Raw genomic sequence first — 24,466 nt, 5'->3', positions numbered from 1 at the left:
ACGATTCACTCGGAAATTCTTTGTTGGCCAAGGAGATCGTCTCAGCAGACGTGTGGTTTGCACATTTGCTTCTTCCTTGTGGCTCTCAAACCTCACAGAATGCTCCTCCACCAGCATGGGGATTCCACCTGCTAAAATAACTTGGTTTATGTGTTTCTTTGACCTTACAAGCTCCATGTAGATTACAGGGTCTTCACTTTTCATTGCTTTGTCTCCTTCAAAGTCCCAGAGAATATTTTGGTAGGGGTTAGATTGGGCAGAGGGGAATGAAATCACAGGCCCTAAATTCCTTAACCTCACATCCAAATTGTGAAAACCTCTGAGAGCTTTAATTCTTCGTAACCCACTGGGTGGCAGATTTTTGCCCTGGCCTGAATTGTTGGGGAATATTTTTGTATATTCTGTCTATGAATCCGATTGGGTAAGGTTACCCCTGTGTCCTAGTGCAGAATTGTTAACGGTTAATTTTGGCATCCATCATCGTGTTATATAAACTCTGGGTTGCCTTTTTAAATCCCATCTGAATTCTGAAGCCTGCCTGGCCTCTGGTGTTGGAAAGGGTGGGGAACCTGTGCTCACAGCACTGGAGCTGTCTGTGCACTTCTCTCTGGGACACCAGTGTTGTATCAGCCCCAGGGGATCAGAGGGTGGGGCCCTGGATCAGATGGAGGGCATGTGACCGGGGTGTGACCTTGTCACCCTGGGTTGGGCTGCTTGGCATTCCCTGAGGAAAGATGAGCAGTTCTGCCTAATGGGGAACAGGCGTGGCTCCAGGAACCAGAGTGAAGCTTCAGGGTGTGTTGAAGTGTCCTGCTGGTTCTTCCTGGGCCATGTGATGGGGGCTTTCAGAGCGGGAGACCTCCCTGTGCACCTTTTTATGTTACTAGATGTCTGAACCATATGTTTCCCTCCCCCCACGCCCCAACCAAGAAAAAATAAAAACTGAAACCTAAATATGCCCCAAAGCTACTGACCTGAGTACATAATCAGGGAGCAGTAGTAGCTTTTGGACATTTACAAAATTGACTTCAGGAAGCTCATTTCCCACCATCTATCTTCCTCCAAAGCTTCATTTTCCTTCTCGAAGTGCAGTTTACATCATTTTGTTACTCACTGTGGCATTATGGCAACCACTTAACCAAAGGCTAAGCCAGGGTTTTTCCCGCTGATCCCTCACCCCTGTAGGACATTTCTTTTGCTCTGTTTGGATTTCAGTCGGTCCTTCGGGTACAGTTTACAAAGCAAAACCCAGATCGCCTGTTTGGGGATTCTCCCCAGCTTATCTATCATCTGTTGTTCATTTGGCTTCTGAAGATCCTGGAACAGGTTCTTCTGAGGTAGCCTGAATGTCCATGGCTTTGCTTTATCTGGGGCTAGATGACAAAGCTGAGGGCGTCGGGGTCCTTGGTGAGCCAGCATCCCTGGAAGGACCATTAAAATGCACTGACCCTGTGGGCGGCACCCACCTGCTGGGCCATTCACAGGTCGGTAAGTGACGCTGTGGCCGCATCTGGAGACCCTTGTAGGCTGTGGTGACCCCAGGGGTGGTATCATCTCAGGCTTGTAAATGTGGGAGACCTATGAAGGTGGGAGACCTATGAAGGTGGGAGGCCTGTGCACAGATGCCGCCAGGGCTGCGCCTTTTCTCCTTGCATTGTGTCCCAGCAACCTCTCTAACTTTCAATCCACCCCCATTTGCAGGCTTAACGATGAAATGTATTCTGAAGACTCCAGGGGTCCACTCGGAGAACTTTGGCAGTAACTGAACGAAAACAATATCAGTTCATTAGCATGTCGTAAAACTTGATCTCTCTGTATTAACATTATGTTTAAGTAGATTTCCTTAAGGGGATTGAAGGCTGTCATCATGTTTAACTGGTTTTAGAGGACTTTTCATTTTGAAAGACACCATTGAAGGCATCGTTTACTTTGTGTAAACTCCTTTGCCTAATCTTTGTAAAGATTAGGAACCAGAATAATGGAACTGAGGGTGTCTTTAAAACTTACTTGAGATTTTAAGAATGTAAATTAGTGAAGACAGGATTTCTGTGCCCTGTAGTGGTTTGGTCGTGGCAGGTAGGGCTGCTAATGGTCGTTCAGTAAACTTAACCTGCCCAGATTTTAGACGATGATTGATGAGGACCCCGTTTTTCTCGCACTCACTGTGGGGTGTTTGTTTTGCATTTGATCGCGAACGTAGTGGTTGTAAAACCAAGACTGCCTACTTGTTCTGCCTTTTCTTAACTCATGCTTCTCTCCGAAGCCCACATGGACAGTTCTTCAAGACCTGTCACTTTCTAGTAATTGCCAAGAATCTCCAAGTAGCTTTTTTTTTCCCCCCTCTACTACGACTTGCCTTTTTGAAGGCTCAGATGGTTAGCAGCATTTCCAACTAGCTTTCTTAAGCAGGCTTCTTTCTCTTTCTAAAATGAGTTGAATTCCCTAACACCAAACCTTTCAGTCCTAGATCAACACCCCCATCTTAAGCTGACAGAACGTTAGGTAGACCTTTCTGTGGTTTGCTGTGTGATTTCAGCAACTCTTTTGGGGTAGAAGGCAGTGTTTTCTGGTTTTTTGATTTTTTAAAATTATTTTGTTTTTGTTGTTTTGTAAGGATTGGCAGCAGAATGCCCTTTCTACTTGTGAAAAGACCTGAATTTCCTTTTGACCTTTCTTGAGTTTCGCTGAGGTCTACCCCCCAGGCTAAGCAGTAGGGAGGGAGTGCTCACAGACAGCTCAGGTGCGCATCTAAGAAGGCCTCTCACCAGAGGAGGGCAAGAGCGGTTCTTAGAGGCCTGCTGCTGGGCACCAAGTGTTTTCCTGCAGGTTCTCATCTGATCCTCCCACCACTTTGGAACATAAATGACATCATCCCCATTGTACAAACACAGAGCTGCTAATCCATGGTCACTCTGCAAGTAGGTTCTAGAACCTACAGCAGCACCATGGTTTGAAGGTTCACAATTTCAATAAAAGTGGGACAGTGTAATTCTTCATTACCCTACCCTCACCCCACCCCCCTGGTTTTTCTTCCCTATGAGGACCTTTCTTTATTTGTAGTTAAACATTGACCAGATAGTGTCAATTACTGATAGTAGCAATAAATTCAGTGGCAAGAAAGTTGATGATTTATGAGTGGAGACTGGTGTAAAGGCAGAGATTGGCATTGTGGGCTCTGCTGAGGGAGCCCAGGGCCCGTGTGGATGGCGGGGTGCTGGCACTGTCAGCGTGGAGACCGCTGCTCACAGCGCAGCCCTGAGGAGGGCCTGTTCCTGTCATCAGGAAGAGGGTTGTGTTGAGTCTTCGTAAATAGCTTTCTCCTTCAGAGGACGGAGAAGGAAAATGTCACATTACATACATTCTTGCTTCAAAAGAAATACTGGGGGAAGGAGACCGAGGCTACAGGAATCAGTGGTCACGGCCATAAAGTCCAGACCACATGCCGCCCAGTGGCCTCCCAAGTCTGAATTCTCTGTCATCGTGGCCAGTCTGAACATGGGTGGCTGCCACTGCTGGAGGGGTTCCCATGGAAGAGCTAGCCACAGAGAGTATCCCCTTAACCCCCACCCCACCCCAAAACCCAACCAGACACAGAATCAGTTCCCCCACGCCGCCTTTTTTTAAAAATAATAGGACGCAGACAGTTTGTGTAAGCTGATGCCTGATCTTTCCTTTGATTGCATAATCGAGATTCTACTTATCAATTTTTCAGGAAGCCATCTAATTATACAAATTAAAATTCAAAGGAAAGCAAAAAGAATGATTATGCCTCACTCGGGGAATTGAAGGAGGAGGGTGTGAAGCCCGCCTTGCCTCGGATGATAATGCTGTCATTTCTCATCTCCGAGGCACTTCACAAATATTAACTAATTAATTCTCTCACCCTGGATACGGCGGCCAACTCCGTCTCTGCTCTGTCTCCACACCAGAGCCGAGGAGGGGCCGCACTGGAATCTGGTGATGGGCGCTCAGACGGAGCAGCCTCTGAGGGTCTCTCTCGGGCACAAACCCCTGGGTCCAGTAGTCCTGCTCCTCTGTCTGTGTGTCTGTCTGTCTCAAGTTGGCCTGTTAGGAACCATCATACCCTCTTTGCATGATTACCTTTCATACAGCCCAGCAAAAGTGAACCAGACTTTTGGAAATGTCTACTCCATCTCTGTCCACCCAAATCTTCCCAGTACCTCCCCAGGTCACGTTAGGACAGTCTTCATCTCCTTCCAGGTCCAATAGGGTCATTCCAGGTGTGGGGAACGCCGCAGGTTTGGAAAGGGTTTGGTATCTCTTGGATGTTGCGTTCATTATTTATGTGATTAGAAATTGTGCCTTTTTTCCCCTAGCTCTTTAACAAAAACCACATAATTATTGCTATAAATCTTTTAGGTGCTTTTGCAGCCTCATTGCTGAGAAATTAGCCATTAACTTTCAGAAAGTCGCCTACCTTTTCATAGTCAGACCTGCCTTCTGACCTTTGATAGAGTAACTCCCAGCATTTTGCATAATTGATGACCACACATAATAATTCTCATTATTAACCCTGGAGCCTCACTTTGTCTCCTGTCGTCCCCCCCCCCCCCCCATTTGCTTGCTGAGGACACCTGTGCATGTGTGTGTGAGAGAGACAGAGATAGCAACAGAGACGGGGAGAGAGAGAAAAAGAGAGTTGTTAGGATAAGACTGCAGCGATGAGTCAAAGCCTTAGGGCTTTGGGGGTTACAGACAGTGACCTGTGGCCTCAACTGGTCCACTAGATGAGCAGGAAGTGAAGGGCAGAGCCTTCCAGAACACGCAGCCCTGATTGTCTCCACAAACATTCCTCAGGTGGGATAGCATGTGGGTTCCCCTCGGGAGAGGCCCAAGTACCCCAACCCAAATGGGAGCCCCTTCCTCACCTGCCTCACTCTCGCCTGAAACACCACGGCTGCGGGACTGGCACCATTGCCACTGCCTAGGGTCAAGCCCAGCAGCCTGGACACCGCCCTCCCCGATGCCAGCTGTAGTCCCCTCAGGATGCAGGGACGGCTCCGGAAGATGGCACCGGCAGGCCTCGGTTAGGTGCTACCTTCCTGCCCCTGTTCCCGTGCAGTGGGGTGAGGGGCTTGCGAGGTGCTGAGCAGTGGCCAAAGGGCAGTTTTGGAAGGTTTGTAAACTGCCTGGCAAGGCCTTGGGAGAGCCCCTCCTGTGGGTAGGGACGGCTGGATGTCTGCATCTTAGTGCAGAGGGCCGTGGGACGTGCTCCCAGGCGGTCCGGGCGGGTCTGAGCCCGCCTGCTGTGACCCTGCCCCTCCCTCTGTGGTTCAGAGCAGTACAGGGCCGGCTCTGCCGGCTGTCTTGGTCTCAGACACTGGAGTACAAATGATTTTGCTTCAGGTTGGTCAGTAATTGGTGTTTATAGCCCCGAAGTCAAAAGCCAGAGACCCAGATGCTGCCTTTACTGCTCTCGGGAGCCAGTGACCCTCGTGTGTTCGCTTCCTGCTGCGAGTTGGAGGCAGGAGACTGTGCAGTGGACGCGTCCAGGAGAGCAAGTGCCCAAGGGCAGGTCCCCTCTTAGAAAGTGGCAGCCAAGCCTGCACGATCTGTCGTCCTTGCCCCCAGGGTGCCCAGAGAGTAAGGATTCTTTTCTCCTTGTTTCAGGGTGCGTAGTGGCGTAATGCCCGCAGACTCCCGCGAGTGCCCCTGAGTTCTTAGAGGACCGCTTTGCCTTCTGAATCAGAGAGGCGCAAAGCTCGATAAAGAATGGCCCTTGTGGATAAGCACAAAGTCAAGCGACAGCGGTTGGACAGAATTTGTGAAGGTAAGAGCCAGCGTGATTGGCGGTTTTTAACCAAAGATGCGGAGCCCCGACCTCGAGGCCTCCACCTGCCGACCTGTGGGAACCAGCCCCCAGCCAGGCTCTGTACCACAGCCCACCCTCCAGCCAGAGGCCCCCCTCCCCCGGCACCTCTCACCCTCTGCCTTGGTGCGGTCAGCAGGCCTGGCCTTCGAGTAGGCTGAGGTGGCTTCCAGGGTAGGGGTGGGGCTAGGAGGGAAGTTGGGGAGGGGGCAGGCCCTGAGGCCCATTTTCCATCCCGAGATCACTTTGCATATGAAAGACACTGCCTATTAGGACCATCTTTTTTTACTTCCTGAAGTTCCTGGACTTTATCTGTTTCAAATTAAAAGGTTTACAATCATGAATTCCAAGGTATTCCTGAAGAGCCCAGCAGAGTCCCTGGTGATGTGTTCACATCCCTGGTATCTTTGAAAATGTCTGGAAGTGTTTTATTCATGAAAGGAAAAATAAACATAATTAAAATCTAATGGAAACATGGGGACAAAACTCTGAAATGTTGATTAAGCACCATCCTCTCCTAATTAGGGAGGGGCAGGACATCCTGAGTGTGGACCTGGCCTTCGCGTGAAGTGCTCCTTGCCCAGCCTGAGTCTGTGCTGCCGGCTGGGCTCGGTGCAGCATGGCGTCTGGTGACTTCACCACAGGGTTCACCACAGAGGCCGTGGAGGGGAGCCCCTGGGCCGGGGGAGGCCAGCAGCCCCCTCCAGTCCCCCGAATGTGCTAGCACACCGGCTGGCCAGCTCACTCGGGCACGGGAATCTGTATCCACAAGCTGTCCATGTGGACTTGTTGGTCCTTTAGCCACGGCTCAAGCTTCGTGAGGTGAAGGCATCAGAGGCGTGTTCTCCTGTGTGTCGGGGTGCCCTGCAACAGCTCCGTGCTAAAAGAATTTAAGAGCATTGACTGTCCCCCCACATCCCTGGGGTTCTGCTGCAGTGTAAGGGGTTTGGGATTTAAGAGTTTGTTTTTTTTTTAACAATTGATAGAATAGTACAATGGACACTGATATTTTGTTCAGCTGTATTTACCAGTTGATAACATTTGTTATCATTTGCTTTCTTTTTATAGATACGTAAGTAATGTGTGTGTGGATGGATGGGTGGATGGATTTTTTTTCAGAACCACCTGAAAGAAAGCTGTAGATGCAGCAGTTTACTCTTAAGTATGTACGGCATGTGTTAAAGGATCCTTTCCTACAGAAACACGCCACCTCAGTCACCCCCAGGGGCCTGGACCCCATTACAACACTATCTAACATAGATGGCGTATTCACCTCTCCCCCACGCTTTTGTGTTTAGCCGCTTTGTTTGCTTGTGCAGAAACCAATAAAGGGACATAATGTGGCGTTTAGTTGTCATGGCTCTTTGGTCTCCTTAGTCTAAAATAATTTCCCTTTTGACTTTCAGAAATATTGACACTACGGAGCCAAGCCAGCTGGTTTACCCATGTCCCACAGTCTGGGTTCACCTGAGTGTTTGGGGGATTTTAAAAATTTAGTTTTTCCCTCCCGTGGAAAGGTGCTTCACCTTCAGTACCGAGTCCCCATTCCAGAAAGCGCTAGTGAGTCGCTCCCAAAGTCAGTGTCAGGAATGTCTGTGGGGCTGATTCCACCCCCTCAACCCCACTGTTCATCTAGAGATGCCCCACTGGGGTCAAGAATGGGATTGAAGGGCCAGTGGCCCTCCTTCTCCACGTGGTTGGCGATGCCAGAACCATCAATGGTTCTTTCAGGCCCTTTCCCCGAGGCACGGCTCACCAGTCCCCCACCTCTTTTTTTATGACAGAAATTCCAGCATCACCTTTATCCGTGAACGGTGTTCCTGAGACAGTTTTGTTTTGTTTGTTTGTTTTTAATTTCCCAACAGCTACTATCGAGATAGACGTGTGACATGAGGTCACTCAGGGTGGCGGGTAATCCGTGATCCCGAACGTTCATTTGGTGTCCCGTTAAGTGTGACCGCTGCTCCAAGGTGCTTCGTTGGCGCTTCATGCATTTATAAGCTGGGTTAGCACCTTTAAAGGTCAGGATGGGGTGCCCGTTTCCCAGGTGCCGCCAGTGAGTTACAGAGCAGTGCAGGGTGTGTGCCCAGGCGGCCTGCTGTTCTCTATTTGGCGTTTCCCTCCAGTCAGCTCCGTGGGTTCCGTTTCCTTCTTCCTGAAAGCCCCATACACCTCCCTTTGGATGCTCACCAGTCTCTGTTCTGTAAACCTGAACTAACTGTTCTTGAATGTTCTACTTGGAAGTCCAGCGAGCCCCACAAACGGGTCTCTCCTTCCTACCACCCACACCCCACCCCAAGGACTTCCTGTGTCTCTCACTGTTTTTTGATCTGGTTTGGTTTGGTTGGTTGTTTTAATTGTATGATTAAAAGCATGAAGCTGCCCCTCTCTGCTCTGGGCTTGTAGGAACTTTGTCTTCTTGCTCTTGGCCTCTGGGAACACATGTTCCTTCAAATTCTTTCCTCTAGCCAAGCCAGTCTTCTGGGATATGGGCATCATCCCTGTTCAGTTATTGCTTCCAGAATCCCTGTCTGCCTCCCACAGCCCAGTCCCTTCCTCCATGAAACCTTCCACACCAGCCTTGGGGTCTCTTACTCCTGAACCCGAGGCATCCTGATCAGTCTGTGAGCCCAGAATCTGAACCTTGGTATGCCCCACCCACTCCAGGGGATGTTTCTGCTCGAAATTAAGCAAAGTACAGAATACAGCTTTGCTTCTCACCACCCAAAGTCTTTGGGACTCCATCCCAATCCATTAGAATGATGGTCTTTCAAGCTGACTTAAAAGCCAAATTTTTTTCTTAAGCAGTTCCTCTCTTGATATTTGTAATTTGTTCTCTGCTCTTTCTTGATGCCTAATATCAACTAATCCTAGGGCTGTTGTGCAAACATTTTACAGAGCAAGGTCCACTAACAGACTGGTCAGACCAGATTGCGGCCTCTTCTTTTGGATGTGTGATGTAGGTCTTGGTTTGCACTGTTTAGTTTGCTGGCGTAATTGACATACTACATTTGTGAATTGCACTAGTTAGAGATTTAATATGTAACTGCATCATGGCAGAACTGGTTTGATTTGCCCCAAGTATTTGTTGGCTAGAGAAGGGGGCTTGCTATTGCTCAGCTTTGCAAAAGTAACCCCGAAAAGCATTTTCTGGAGACCTGGGTTTATAGAACTGTAATATACCACAATGGCCTTGCTGATGACTTTTTGTTAGAACATCTTATTGTGGCTTATGGTAGAATAAATCACTAAACACCATTCTTTCCTGTGGCTATTAGAAATGTAATTTGGAAAAAAGTAGATATTTCATTTTACTTCATTTTGTTCAAATGTCTTATGCATGCGGAAAAATGGTCCTGAGGATTCTATCAGCTGAGCTGTGATAAGGCCCCTTCGTAACATAACTCAGGAGAGGACTCCTTTCCTCTGCAGGGTAAAAAGAAGTGATACGAACCTCCTTTTCAATAAACCATCGAATTCAACCTTTCTTACCTCTGGGATGTTCTCATGAGCATGGGGGATAAAAGGCGGTGAGGAAGATGGGCTGGTTGATGGATGGATGTGGGGGAAATGGAGACCAGCCAGTGTCTGCTAAACACATAGATGGTTATAAACCCTGGGAATCCTTGTCTGCATCAACTTTGTTCCCGAGGAGGAGGAGAAAATCACAGAAAATGCTGCAGCGATGAGGTGGAGGAGGACTTTTTCTCCAGTGTCACTCTGCTCTTAATAGGATGAGCTGGCTGTTGTGAACGTACGTCTCAGTGCAGTGTTCCCTCCCCACCCCCCAAGACCGCAGGAAAGCTCATCCATGGTCCCAGAATTTTCAAGAAGAAAAGGTGATATTTAAGAGCTTCTTGGTCGTTGAGGTGGCGGAAGTGGAGTGGCGTCCGGGCCAGCAGGGAGGACTGGGGCACTTTCTCTCAGTGGCCTTCATGGCCTGGCTCACACCCATGAGAGCCCACAGAGGGCAAGGATTCACCTGTGTTTTCTCCTGGGAAGAGCAGTCTCCAGACTTAGGCTAGAATCACTTTGTCTTTTATTTGTATGCCTTTGGTTTTATCTGTCTTTTAAAAATGCATTGTAGAATCACTACTTGTTTTGTTTTTTTAAAGCACTTGGAGCATCTTATCAAGAAACTGCGTTGAAGCTGACCGCCTGGGGGTAGTCCATAATCACTTCTAATAAATATCTTTAAATAGCCCCAAAATGTAGATCTTAAAAATGGGATTCATAATGTTGCTATACATTATAATTATGTTTGGATCAGGCAATTATGTACATTTCCAGTGATTATGTGATTAGTGATAATTACATTAGCTATGTAAATATACAATAGTCAACCAGACATGACTTAAAACTCTGTAGTATAAATGAATATAATGAAACAACGTTGTGCTTGTGTAAAGAATCAGGAGAGGAAGGGAGAATGGTCAAGTTGAAGCTTCATAGATGTCATTTGTGAGGGATAAAAATCCACATTTTGACTTATCAGGTCCTAGTTTTAAGGTAAATTTGGAGTAACGACCGCTCCCCTGGGATGCCCGCTGTCATCTAGGAATCAGGTGTGTAGAATTGCCCGCACCCAATGGGCCCTCAGTTTCTGCAGATGAGAACTGGGTTCAGTGTTGTATCGTTTGTCTGCTGTTTCTCGTTGGTAAAATGCAGGCTTCAGCTTCTCTTTGCACTTGTTGGTTTGCCTGTGGGCTCTCACCATAGTTGGCAGATTTATTTAGACTCCCCTCATTTTTAAAAGCAGCCTGTTAAGGCTGCTCTGTGTCCACCTTGGAGGTGGGGGTGTGTTGACTCTAGTCTGTGGCCGGTGTGGGTGCTTGTCAGTGTCTGGGGTTTGCTTTGTGGCTACCACGGCGGGTCGTGCTCTTCCCCCAGGTGGGCGGCCCATCTCTGTGGCCTCTGGGGTCACACCTCCCGAGTGTGAGCCACCAGCCTCGTCTTCCAAGCCTGCTCTCCCCTGGGTGCATTTTTTCTTCATCACTTGTACCTTTGAGGAAGGAGTGTCTGCTCCAGGCCTTATAAACACCTCACAGGGACAGGGGTTCCAGCATCTAGGCCAAGCCTTCTTCGCTGGAGTAGGTCTAAAGACAGCAGAGCCATCTGGCTCTGAAGAGCTGTAGGCCCGCTGACGGCACCCTGCACAAGTTCAGAGGGTGTCCCACACGGCTCAACTTAATTACAGGTATTTGGGGGTGACTGATACCAGAACCCCAAGATACACTTTGCTGCTGGCTTCCTGCCAGCCTTTTTATAACCTTACAAATAACACGTGGGAAAGGAGGCACTTGTCCCGACTGATTGATACTCAGTTCCTCAAACCATTATTTGATGGACATCCTGAACATTGACTCGCTTGCCCTAAAGCTCAGGTGTGTCCATCTCCGGAGAGGCCTCAGGTGGCCTACCGAGATGCCAGCTCCCCTTCCAGGTCCAGGCAAGAAGCTGGCTCAGCACCGGCAGCTGGGCTGAGCGTTCTGGGCCTTGGGGTGCACCTGCTCGCCACGCTTTCCACACTTTCTATCTTTCGTGCATGTCACTTGTTCATCAGAGGGGCTGGGACCTCCACGGGGCTTGTTTCCCAAGTCCTGGTTGGAGAGATGTTTGTGCTCAGAGGGCCCTCCTCTCCCAGTAGCCCCCTGGAATGGGGGAAACAAACATGGTGGCTGGTCAGACCTTTCGTGTCCACAGAAGGTCTCTGTAGCTCATCCTCTTGACTGTCCAATCAGGACCCAAGTGAGAAACCACACCGCAGGCCAGGACATTGTGGGCCCTGCCAGGCCATGTCATGCCTTCAGGGCTGTTGTCTTCTCTGTCGTCTTAGCTTAATGCCCTCTGCACCCGGGGCCTTGCAAGTGAGGAGAAGGCCGGCTTCAGCCTGGGCCTGGGTTCAGAGGCGGGGTGGCCATGGGTCGGGGCTTCGTGGTGACCGCGTACACCTCTGTCCTTTCCCCCATCACAGCATGCACTCCTTGAGGGTAAGGACTGGCTGTTGTCTTCAAGTCCTGTTCCTTGTACAGAGTCATACTCAGCAGGCCACTGTTTACACTTCATACAAGCCATGTGTCCAACAAATGAGCCCGTGATGGACGGAGGCAGGCACGTCATGGGGACAGGGCTCCATCACTATGTGAGAGAGAAAACCATGGATGCAGGTTGATGCACCCCTGGGATATCTGGTCCCCTGGGTTATCTGGATGGTGGTCTCGCCTTGCTAGCTGGCAGATTTCTTTGAAGTAGGACAGAGTGACGGGGGGACTTCAGGAAGCTACCTAGAGGGGGGTTATTTGAGCTGGACCCTGGTGGCTGGAAATGACTGGGGCATCAACCAAGGTGAGAGGACGACATTCTGGAAATTCTGAACCCAATAGAAACGAGGAGATCTAAAATACGAGTGTGTTGGGGTGAGGGGTGGCAATGTCTAGATGAATTGGGGGGGTCACCTGAGACGCTGAGATCTTGCAGGAGGCGCTGTCATTGGAGGACTTTATGGAGGAGAAGGAAGCGGTGTTCCTGGAGCACCTGCCTGAAGGGACCTCCTGCCAGGTGCTGTCGAGGATCCCGCACCGCCTTTCCAGGCAGACTCTGGCCTGTGGTTTGCCCTGGCGCTGCCTCCATGCCAGGGTCCCAGCTCACACTTTCTGCTCCACCGGCACGCTCAGAATCATGCCGTAAAAGATACTTTTCTTTTTTGTATCCCATAACAAGTGGGAATCAAACCTTATTTTCCTAACGTGACTCTCATTACGTTTTATAATCTAGTCGAGAAATCGAGTCAGGAGCCATCATTTTCATTTAAAATGGCTGAATCTTGAGTAACTGGGGGGAGGGCTGGGACTGTTGAGAGTGCAGCTCATCTTGGAAGGGTTGGTTTGGTTGCAAGGCTCCACCTCGGGCCTTGGGTTTTCTCTGGAGGATTATGCTGATGACTTACAGCCTCCAGCTCCTGAGCCTGGAGCCAGCATCCAGGGGCCTCTGGCGCTGCGTTGCCCCTGGGACTGCTGGAAGTTCTGGTCGGTAGCGGTCTGTTCTCATCTCACTTAGGCGAAGGCTCTTCCAGTCCCGCCAGGCCCTTTTGCTGTTTTGCCAGTGCACTTGGGGTTTGTTTCTCCTTCTCTGATGTAGATTAACCAAGTAAGTTGCTTTGGGAGGAGATGCTGGGGGTGGGGGGTGGAGGACAGAAGGAAAGAAAACTTTTTAAAGGCAGAAAGCTATTTTTAAACATTGACAGAGACAAAAACCCAACACAGCCTGTACACATTTAAAAGTCGGAAGTGGGATGTCAAAGGCCTATTTTTGGCCACCTCTGCCGGGGAACAGTGTGTAACCCACTAACCTCGGCAGCGTCCCCAGGAGGTGCTGCCTGCGGCGGGGCAGGGGCGAGGGTGCCGCACTGGCCTCGCCTGGTGAACAGCAGGCGCGGGGAAGCATCTCGGGGGTTTCCTTCTTTCTGCCTTTGCTTTCAGAGCTGCCTTGGGCTCATGGCCCCAAGGACTGGAGACCTGGGAGCTGAGAGCCCAGCATGGGGAAGGCTGGCCAAGTCATGCTCCAGTGCTGCTGGCTGCCTCCTCCTGAGAAGGAACAAGCATCCCCTGGGCCAGGCCAGGAAACAACACAGCTGTCGGGAGACAGGCAGGCAGGCCCAGCGACCTTCATGGGAGTCCAGCCTTTAGATGCCCTGATTCCACCAGATACCTGGTTGGGTTTTTTTGTTTGTTTGTTTGTTTTTAAGTGAGGACTAGACCCCAGAGCGGTAGTTCTATTTCCCATTCTTTTCAAGCAGTTTCCCAGAACATAAAATGCTTGTGGGTGATCTGCCTGGGGACTGCTCCGTGGAAGGAAGGGGTAGGTGGTCGCCCCCTCCTCAGCTTCCTTCCCTGCTCTTCTGAAACCATCTAGGTCATCTCAAGAGTTGTCAGGTCTCTACGGTTGCCTGACGTTGCACAGGGAGTTCCCGGATTGGCTTTGGTGGGTGTCGCTTAGAACGAGGGGGTTACAGTTCAGATTATTCTACAGGATCAGCTCAATCTGGGTTTATTTTGTCTGCGAGAGAATTGGGATTGTCTCTTTCTCAACTTTCAGAAGGTGGGTTGTTCCTGAATTCATGCAACTTCCTGTAGTGAGACTCTTTACAGGATTAAAAAGTAAAGTCCATGAGACTCATTAATCTTTCAGAAATTGGTCCGATCTCGCTTTATTTAGTCAACATGAGATTTTCTGAAAATCAGCGCTTTCCTACAAGACTGCAGTGAGCTTAAAAAAAACCTGCTGGAGCGTTTAGAAGAGTGCAAGTCCAGTTACAGGTGTTTTCACCTAATACAGGAAAACATCTGTCATAATATTTGGCGGACTGCAGAGCTGAGGCTGCGTGAGTTTGGGAGGCTTCCAAGCAGAATAGGTTGGAAGTCGATGGAAGTGACTCTGGGCCTCCTCGGCCGGGGCAGAGGGTGTCTCCTCCCTGAAGCTCGTCTGCCCACTGCTGTCCTCTCCTTGGTATTACATCTTGGGCACCTTTTCAAAAACCTGCTACTGCTTTCTTGGGGGCAATGAGGTATTCATTCTTCTGGGCTGTCCTGCTCAGGTGGAGACCTCGAACCAGAAACTGGTTATCCATAAACTGGGTGAGTTACCGACAGCTACCCCACTGCAGAAGATGCTGCACAGACAGCTCACCCACACATGTCTGCACTACAAGTGGGGTTTTGTAGCATTAACGCCGCGTGATGTTAAATCTTTTTTTTTTTTTATGACAAGGAAGGAAAAGGAAATGTCGAGATGGTGTAACACTGATGCCCCCAGGCCAGTGCCATACATCGGCTAAAGGCCGAGGGCCCTGGCTCTGACAGGGGCCCACTGCACCCCATTTTGAGGGCTTTAGGAGTTACTTTCTGATACTCAAGTGGTTAGTTAATATTTTGAGGGGTTTGGAAAATCATAAGAAAATTAACAGAATTACTTCGTTATAGAGCTTCCCCCTCTCCAGCACCAGCAGGGCTGTTACCCCAGGTAGTGGAATTCCAGAAAGCAGAGGGAGTGTGACTGGGCAAGGCACCCAACCTCGCCCTCCCCAGCATCTGGGATGTGATACAATCATACTTGCCTGCCGAGTCATTTATGGACAAAACAGCTAGAACAGGGCCCAGTACAAACATTGAACAAAAGTTTTCTCCCACAGGGAAGACATGATGTCAGAGATGCCCTGTTTCTGGTCGTCTTGTATGGCCTTTCCTCCTGGCCAGCCAGCTGTGTTCTCTGCCAGCGGAGGACGGGGAGACCTGGCAGTGGCAGCAGCAATGGGGCACAAGCCCCCTGGGAGCCTAAAAGGCAAAAAAAAGCTCCAAGACCCAAAGAAGGAGGTGACAAGGCAGGTGTGGGCTGGGGCTGCTGGCAGTCACCTGGTTAGTGAAGGTGTGTCCTGCCTGATACACCAGGCTCGTTTCCATGCAATCCTGTCTCCTTGTACTTCTTCTCAGAAGGGTGACCAGGGAGACTCTCCGTCTTTCTCAGCCCTCTCCTTTCCGGAGGCAGGGAAGCGCTGCCCGGTTTCTCAGCAGTGCCCCTAAGAGAAAACCTGCGGGAATTGGGCGCGCCCTGCCGGCCGGCCGGCCCCCGCCTGCCCTGCGGAGCTGGGAGCAGAGCTGCTGTAACCAGATAGTGCTGTTTCCATTTGGTCCGGGGCTCCAACGTTCTCCTGTCCTTTTTGATGTATCTTCTAAAGTGAACACATCCTCAGGCTGCTGGTGAGACGTGTAAACATTGTCTGGTGTGTGGCCAGGCCGGGTACCTCTGTCTCCCCTGCCCGGGCCTTGCAGCCCACGACGGCGAGCGTGCCAGCAGGGGAATTAGGGACGCGGGTGCCGGCAGGCTGCTCTCAGACGTGGAAACTCCTCTGTTTTGCAGTGCGGCCTGTTCATTTTTTCCTTTTTGTCTTGTTGTGCGTCCTAGGAGTTGGAGGGGACTGGGGGAGGATTTGAGTCTCTTTGCCATCTGCCAGGGCATTTTCTCCCAGTTAACATGCAGCCTTACTGGCATTTTTGGGTCAGAAATGGAGGCCGTGGTGCTCAAGTAACAGACTGGGGACCCTGGGGAGCGTCTCCAGGTGGTACTTGGGCCAGTTCCTCTGTAGTCAGTCAGGGTCACAGAGCTCTGACCTTTGGAGACCAGCGGCGTTTGGGGAATAATATTGGCTTAAGCGGACCATGTCCCCAAGTTTAATATGTACTGACCCGGGTGCAGGGAGACGGGGCAGGCACTGCCCTTTTAAATTACCTTGCGTTTCCGTGGGCCTCTTGTTCCTGGAAATGGACTTGTACCCGCTTTCTTTCCCACAGTAAATGTTCAGTATTTCTCGTTCAAAAAAAATTTTTTTTTTTAAACTGGCATTTCTCTTCAGCTAAAGATTCTAGCTGAATCTCAGGTTGAGGGAGATGTGGGTGCAGACGAAACACTCTGAGGTTTAAATGGCTGCCAATATGCGAACTGTCTCATTTTTAAACACGCTAATTGCACACGGCCGTTGTAGCCTCATGATTCCCAGCTTTTGTTTTTGTTGTGAATTCTTTGTCGTGGAACCTGCAGTTGGAGGGTCCTGTTCCAATCTGTGGTGGTGCTTCTTGGGGACCTGTTTGTATGTTTAAGGACATGTTTTAATACTCCTGTGTGGGGCTTCCCCTTATCTAAATAACTGCTGTTCTTTGCTTTTTTTTTTTTTTTTTTTAATGGAGGTACTGGGGATTGAACCCAGGACTTCATGCGTGCTACGCATTTGCTCTGCCACTGAGCTACACCCTCCCCCTGTTCTTTCCATTATTGCACCTAAGGTCCCTGGTGGGCTATGTAAAATCTTAATCCATGGGAATATGGAAAATGATCTGCAAGGTCTAAGCCAGGCTGAGCCTGCTGGAGTTATGCTCTCCTTGCAAACAGATTTTAAAGAGAGACACGCCCCCAGCAGCAGCCTCCTTCCGGTTTTGCTTCTTAATGTTGGGGTTTCGCCATTGACCTCTGTTGCAATCTTAAAATGATAAATTCTGGATACGTGCGTGGCTTGTTTCTCTGTTGCTGCTGTTTTTCGGGCAGCGTGAGACGATCTGTGTCTGTGTTTTACGATAATGCGGTAAAGAATCCATCTGGACTTGAGCAGTGTAGTAACTTGTTTGATACGTGACCAGAGAGTCATCTCAGCCAGATTTCAATATTGGCGAAGCATCAGGCTGCAGACCTGGCCCATCTCTCTGGGCACCTTGTGTTCTAGAACTGTGCTTGAGGTTTTTTTGTTTGTTTGTTTTCTTTTTATCCGGCCTGCCTGTTCACATTTAATTTGTTCTTAGCCGTGTGCAGTGGATTAACTTCATCAGGGTGGATTAAGATTGAATTGACATTAAAACAGTCTTTTTCTTGTTTTCCTCCTGTCACTTTTAGGCAATTGGGGGCAGGGGGTGGGGGCACCTTCAGGAGAGGGAGGCAGCGCTCATCCAAAAAGTACCCTGGTGAGGACGAGGGAGATAAGCCGTAGCTTCAGTGTGAAAATAATTCCCAGCTGCAGGTCGGGAGGCCTGGATGGAGCCCACAGCCGGCTTCATCAGTCTAACGAGATGTCACATGGAACAAAAGCTTTAGGGGTTTTATTTAGCTCCTAATCCGCACGCTGAGAGAGCAGAGGTCCGTGTGAGTGCACCAGCCGGGAGGGGGGCCTGGCGGGCTGGATGCAGCCTTCTTTCTGGGACTGAGCCGTAAAGAAAAGACCTGGTGCTACCGTTGGAGAGTGAGGCAAAGTTACCGTGAGTGTTGTGTTTTGTCTACTAAGGTTTCAGAGGATTAATAATTTAGGCCATACTTTGAAACAGAAAAACCCCAGTTGGTTGTTCCTGCTGTCTTGGAAGGGTTAGAATACAGCCAGGTCTGGTTTTGATGTATGTAATTGAAGATTTATAAAGAAAAGCTTCCTCCTCTGCTTCGGCCACTTTTTTTTTTTTTTTTCCAATGCCGGTTCCCAGCAGGCATATAAATATTGGCCGATCTCAGAGCTGGGATGCTGCCGGGTGGTACGAGGGCCCCTGGGAGATCGCTGAGGCTCCAGGGAGGAGGAGCTCCCTGACAGATGGAGGCGGAGAGGGACCTTGGTCCGAGCAGCTGAACCCCGGGCTTCAGGATGTCACCATGCCAGGGGCTGCAGGGCCCTGCCTCTACCGGGAGGCCCTCTACAGCTCCATGGCCGGAAGGAAGAGCTCCGTTCCTGACTTCACCTTTTACGACAGCAGACAGGCGGCGATGTCAGCTCGCGGAGCCCTGCTACCGCGGGATTACTACAGTGATCCAGCTGGAGCCACCCGGGTGCCCAGAAAGCCTCGGCACCATCGCAACCTGGGAGTCAGCCAGCCACTGCCCGGTTATGGAGCACTGGGCAGCAGGATGACGTGGGATCCAGTGCAAGGCCGGGTCCCTGCCCTGCAGGACACCGGTCACCTGTACCGGGATCCCGGTGGTAAAACGATCCCTCAGGGGCAGCGATCGCAGAGCAGGGCCTCGTCGCCTGCGCGGTACACAGGGGAGCCGGCCGACAGCAGGTACGGGGTGGAGGCGCCCGTCTACCCCGCCAGTCAGGTCTACAACCACGTGGGCGAGAGATCTGTGGATTCTGCCCCTGCCAGGCAGGCAGCCCCCACGTGCCTGGTCGTGGACCCCAGCATGGCTGCTGCCTCCGGGGTTGGCACGGGGGCAGCTCCAGGCACCCTGAACCGAGGCTACGGGCCTGCCCAGGAGAGTGTCCACCCCAGGATGGCTTACGAGAATTGTGAGGCCGACCTGTCCGCCTTCCAGGGGCCTGGCGGCGGCAGGAGGAGTGTGATGCCTGAGTTCCTGGCCTTCCTGCGGGCGGAGGGCGTGGCAGAGGCCACGCTGGTGGCCCTGCTGCAGCAGGGCTTCGACTCCCCAGCCGTCCTGGCCACGATGGAGGATGCCGACATCAAGTGCGTGGCGCCCAACCTCGGCCAGGCCCGCGTCCTGAGCCGCCTGGCCAGCAGCTGCAGGACGGAGATGCAGCTGCGCCGGCAGGGCCGGACACGCTCTAGCAGCTTCAGCCACCGGAGCGAGCTTCACGGTGACTTGTCTGCTCTGGGTGCCCCGGCCTTGCCGCCCCAGCCGGTGGGACCCTTGCAGGCGGCGTCCCCTCGGACTGGAGACCCGGCTCGCCGCCCCTCCAGTGCGCCATCCCAGCACCTCCTGGAGACAGCTACCTACTCTGCCCCGGGGGTGGGCACCCAAGCCCCCCACTTTCCGTCCAACTCTGGGTACAGCTCTCCCACTCCGTGTGCCCTGACAGCGCGGCTGGGCCCCACGTACCTGCCACAGGCCGGAGTGGCCTTGACTAACCCGGGCCCTGCCGCGCCACTTCACCCAGGCCCCAGAACAGCCTATTCCACCGCATACACGGTGCCCATGGAACTGCTGAAGCGGGAGCGCGGCGTGGCCGCGTCCCCCCTGCCCAGCCCCCACGGCAGCCCCCAGCTCCTGCGGAAGACTGGTGTCCCCGCGGAGCCCTCCACCCTGCCGTCAGCCAGCCAGAGCCTGCACTCGCCCCACTCGCCCTACCAGAAGGTGGCCCGGCGGACGGGGGCTCCCATCATCATGTCCACCATGCTTGCACCGGAACCAAGTAATGCACCCCTCCCTGCCTTTCCCTGCTTGGGGCGTTGAGGGGACGGTGGGGGCAGGGGCTTGAGCACAGGACAGTGAGTCCTTACATTCTTGTTGCTCTCTGGCCAAGCCTAGAGAGACCAGACCCACACCCCAACTCGCTCACACATACACACACACTCCGCCATCAGGGCACGTGGCCAACTGCCGAGGATTCTCTTGGGTGGAGCAGATTTGCAGTTCAGGCTGACCCACTGGGATGACCTTGCCTTGCCTTTCTCAAATTGAGCTCAAGTTGATTTGTGGGGTTCCCTTCATGGTGAGGACACAACCGTGTTTATGGGAGAAACCCAGAAATCATTCAGAGCGGGATAACACCCTCGGTTCCTGAGGGGTGGCGTTTGCAGTTCACCTTTGCTGGCTTTGGAGAAGGTGGGCTCCGCATCCAATGCCTCCCGTAACCTGGGCATCGTTCACTTGCCATTAGAAGTGTGTCACCGGGTGGAAACTATCGTGTAGGCTCTGAAGGATCTCCACGGTGTCGGAGGTAGGACTGATCCCTGCAGAGCTGAGAACGGGTGTGCTTCCAGACTTGTGTGTTAAACAAAGCAAGATGTTGAAATCCCTTAGAACTCCCTGTTTCAAAAACAGACTTAGTCTCGCATATTGGAAAACACAGTCGGAAATTGTGCTTACTTGTAGGGAAGAACATACTTCCAAGTTGAGGAAAGGGAGCCATCCTCGCTGATTGTCTTCAAAATGTGAGACAAGTATAATTGAATGCATAATTGAATGCATTCATTTATAATTGAATGTGTTTTCTTGGGCATTTGGATAAAGTTCCAGGTGGACATCTTCTGAGCAGCATTGAAGAATTTTTATTTCAACTCTAGAATCTTTACTGGCGATTTAAGCTGTAAACTGGGTTTCTCCTCTTTCCCATTGCCTCCCCAAAATGACTTAGAAAACGGAATCCTTTTCAAATGAATTTTTTTTCCCTAGATAACTAGCAGTACGGGGTAGAGATAGTGGGATGAAAATTGTGGTGAAGATAAGATGTACCTTTTTGAAGATACCCCTTCAATTGTGGGTGGGGACTGGGGGCCTGATCTCGCAGTCCTGAGATGCTGCGTCTGTTGCACTGGTGGAGCGATGATGATTTGGTTACTGATAATCTGCAGTGGCCGTTGGTGCTTTGCAAATTGACCTCCACACAGATTTCTTATCTCCAAAAGGAGACTGACTGGTTGGATTTTTCTGTTGTCTCTCACTGTAGATTCTGGTTTTGTCTCATATGAGGATTTTTTTTTAAGTCTTATAAAATTTTATTTTCTTTTTTTTAATCATTGTGTGACAGGAGAAAAGTAAGATAATGCTTCCCAGGGCCTGCGCCTTCTTCCTCACAGACAAACATTCTTTCTTTGCAACCAACTGATTTGCATGGCGATGACATTTGTTGCTTCAGTAATTTCATCTGATAATGGCCGGGCTGGCAAAGCGGATCTGAAAACATATTCCTTAATTATGTGTTGCTAAGCAACGGGAGGGTTTGGTCATAATCACAGAAAGATTATCTCCGCACTGAAGTCCTGGAAAGGTTTTGCTGAAGGAGGACCTGTTAAATTGCCTTATTTTCTTCTTTTTCTGTTTATTTTGCACTGCCTTCTAACAAAAACAGTCACTGTTATTTGGGCATAGGGTGAAGGGATAGTATTTAAGTTGTTTGCAGTGTGATTGTTAACACACGGTTTTGCAGACCAAGGGATATTGATTTTTGTTTCATTTGCATGGCAGCAAGCCAGTGCCAAGGAAGTCTGCAGTTGGAAGTCTGCCAGCAAATAAATTTCTCTGTCAACCGATCTATCCTGGAGCAGGGGCTCTCCCCAGTCCTCATACCTTCGGTGTGTCATGATAGCCCTCCCCCCCATAGCAGTGTGTCCAGGACTGGGGAGGGGTGGGGTAGGAGCTAGGCTTCCCCGGAAGCTTTCAGCCTGTGTACAGGGCATTTTGTGTGGCAGGCTTCGTAAAATTAGCAGCCTGATTGGGATCTGTTGGAACCTACAGTCACGCTCTGGGCCGTTGTTTTGCCCCCAAGATGATAACATTTGCGTTGAAGGAAAGCACCACAGACCTCAGATCTAGAAACCTGAAGCTCCCGGGGGCAGCCCCACCACCTTGGCTGCTGAGCTGAGCTGAAACGGGAGCTGGCGATCTCTAAATCTAGATCAAGCCACTACGGTCGTTTGTGGCACAACCAGGATGAATAAATCTTCATTCTGGTCTTCATTTAACTCATGTTTCTCTCTGGTCTGGAGGGGTAGGGATGTCCTGTGACTCTCTCCCCTCTCCCTTTGGAGGGGTGAGCTGAGTGTTTGCAGCAGGTTGGTTGGTGGTTTTTAAGTGCCTGTTTTTATGTGCTTTGGATATTTTAATTTTTTTAAAAATATTTTTTTATACAATTTTTAGAGGTAACTTCTCCATTTACAGTTTTGCAAAGTATTAGCTATATTCTCCACGTTGTACAAAACATCTTTGAAAGTGGGTATTTTAATTTATCTTTGCTTTTCTCGGTCCATGAACGGCTTCACCTTGGTTGGCTTTATTGGTGTAAATCACAGGCTCCTGTTTGCTGTTCTGTGGAACGGGCAGCGGAGGGTGCCCAGGTGAGGAGAGGCCCCGGTGCAGCCCCCGGCCATGCGGGATTAATGGGGTCACACGTCAGGCCCGCGTGAGCGGCGGCCCCTGGCGGAGCTGCTGCCTGCGGCACAAGCTGCAGAACCTTCTGGCAGTGGCTGTAACCGGCGACGCCCCTCCCCCACATCACATGGTGTCGACCACGGCCCAGGATTTGCTGTTGCCCGCATCGTCCAACGTGTGCCAGATGCAGCAGGATGCATCCTGCAAACGGCAGTGCTGCAGCTCGTGGTTGTCGTCGTCGTCGTCCCCCCCACCCCCCAATGCAGCAATGCCCAAGTGCTGTGGGGTGCTCCGCAGAGGAGCAGACCCTGCGCCCAGAGCTTCAAATGTGAGAAATGCAGCCCCAGCCCACTCTCTCTGGGCCTTTTCTGTTTTCTGCCAGGCACTTTTCTGGATGCAACTCCATTGATTAAGTACATTTGTGACCTGCAACTAGTTGCCGGGGTCACTGCCCAAAGACCCTTCAGCACAGGACAGGGTGTCCGTGCTCAGCTTTCACTGGGGCTGTAGGAGAGGCTGGTGGTGTCACAGTGTTCATCTGTCACCAGAACTGGTCACTCAAGTGGCAGAACTTGATGTGGTGCTAACATCGTGGGACTGGTTTCCAACACTGCGGGTGGACACGCCAGGTCTCCTATAGGAAGTCCCATCAGAATCAGAATAGAGGATCATTTGTGTTGGGCCCACGCACACCTGGTGATTCCTCCCAGGTTCTTGATTTTGTTGGAAGGACCCTCTGCACGTGTAGATCTGTGCTGGAGAACGGGGGTCCAGACGATTCACTGGTTTTGAGGGTGATGACCCTCAAACCATCAGCCTGGAGGAGGCCACCCTGAGGCCCCAAAGCCAACTGATCCCACCCATTCCCCTGCCTCCAAAGCAAAGGCCGCCCGAGAAAGGTGGGCTCAGCCAGCCCCCTCCGTGTCAGTATCCAGGAACTGGTGTTGGGACCGTGCGCCTGAGCTGGCCCTACAGAGCCGGGGGGTGGTGACACCACCTCTTCTGGTGAAGAGCATTACGTTGTCGAGATCATGCAGCCTGGCTGGGGAGACGTGTAAAGGAAGGAGGACCGCAGGACAGGGTTCCTGAGCATCGCTCCCCCCTCCCCCGCTGTGTTCCAAGCCTTGGGTCAGGTGTTTGCCGCTCACGGGCAGGTGCACCCTAGCCTGGTCTTCAGGTGCTTTTACACCCCGCCCCCATTCATACATAAAAGGACAGTTGCTAGGACATAAAACAAGGGCCTGGGTAGGGACACGTGTTGGGGAGCCGCAGCACGTTGTGGTCAGGCCAAGGGCAAGGACACTGCCCAGATCAGCTCAGGGGTGATTGTGTGTGTTTGGGGTGGGGGTGGGGGGCGATGTGGCCAGTGAGGGCCGCTAAGGTTGTGGTGGCTGTCGCCCTGTGACTCCCTGGGCGTCTCCCAGGCTTCCTTGCGGAGTGACGTGTACCTCTGCGGTCAGGAAATCCTGGCCTCGTGGAGCTGGAAGGGGGCTCATCCCAGCAGGACTCTCCTCCAGCTCTGGCCGAGGCCCTTCGCCCCCTCAGCCTCCCTTCCACATCGAGCTCTGGGGAGGAGCAGAGTACTTCCAGGGGGCTGACAGCTAGGCCATTCCAAGTCAAACACCTGAAGCAAGCCCAAGGTCAGTAGAATCGACAGGCTTTTGTCTTGCTTTTGTGCTTGGTTGGTCTCCGGGGCTGGCGCGGGTGAGTGGGTTTGGAGGCAGACTTTGCTCTTTGGGTCACTGTGCTCCTGTTCAGGGCGCCCCCTCGGCGGGGCCTGCTTCCACCCTCGTCATTGTCTCTTGGCCACTTCTCAGGCACTGGGCCTGGGGCTGGACTTACCCTGCAGCTGTGTCCCTCAGCTACTTCCTCTGACCTTCTGGGTGTGGACTTGGCCCTGCTGTGCCTGCTAGGGCGGAGGGACCAGTCATAGTGAAGCCTGATGGCCCGTTCACTGAACCAGGGGTCTGGGCATTTCTGTAAACTCACCTCTTCTATCTCCCCCTCCCCCCTCCGCCCCAGCTCAGACCCCCTCTGCAGGGGAGGGGTGTCGGTGATTGTACGAGGAGTGTGGTCTGTGGGGAGGGTTTGAACCCCAAGTTCTGTGCCTAATGAGCTGGCAACCCCCCACCCCTTTACCCCCTGGTGAAATGGACTCCTGGCCACTCGCAGGGCTCCGAGGTCACTGTGGGTTTTCTTCTGCCCAGTGCGGTGTGAGCCCCAGAGAAGGGCATTAGTGAAACTAGTCCTTGCTTTCCTGCAGGTTAGTTCAAGGGAACTCGTCTGTGTCCT

General features: G+C 51.5%; 1 protein-coding gene across 5 annotated transcripts in view; it reads left to right on the top strand.

Moving 5' to 3' along the window:
• CTBP2 (C-terminal binding protein 2) overlaps positions 1-24,466 on the top strand; it is a 155,165-nt gene that overhangs the window by 100,899 nt on the left and 29,800 nt on the right. For 3 of the 5 annotated variants that reach the window (XM_064488521.1, XM_064488520.1, XM_031461964.2), the window contains one exon: positions 5,632-5,791. Coding sequence is in view for 4 of the 5 variants with exons in the window: in XM_064488520.1 (XP_064344590.1) it covers positions 5,734-5,791 (58 nt within the window). In the remaining variant the exon portion in view is untranslated. Of the gene's footprint in view, positions 1-5,631; positions 5,792-17,824; positions 19,497-24,466 lie in introns of those variants that run through there. The other 2 variants (XM_031461962.2, XM_031461961.2) reach the window with 1 other exon arrangement.

This window comes from Camelus dromedarius, chromosome 8, assembly GCF_036321535.1.
Source record: "Camelus dromedarius isolate mCamDro1 chromosome 8, mCamDro1.pat, whole genome shotgun sequence".
In the NCBI taxonomy this organism is placed as follows: Eukaryota; Metazoa; Chordata; class Mammalia; order Artiodactyla; family Camelidae; genus Camelus; species Camelus dromedarius.
Note: the sequence above shows the minus strand (reverse complement) of the source record. Positions and strands in the feature narration are given on the sequence as shown.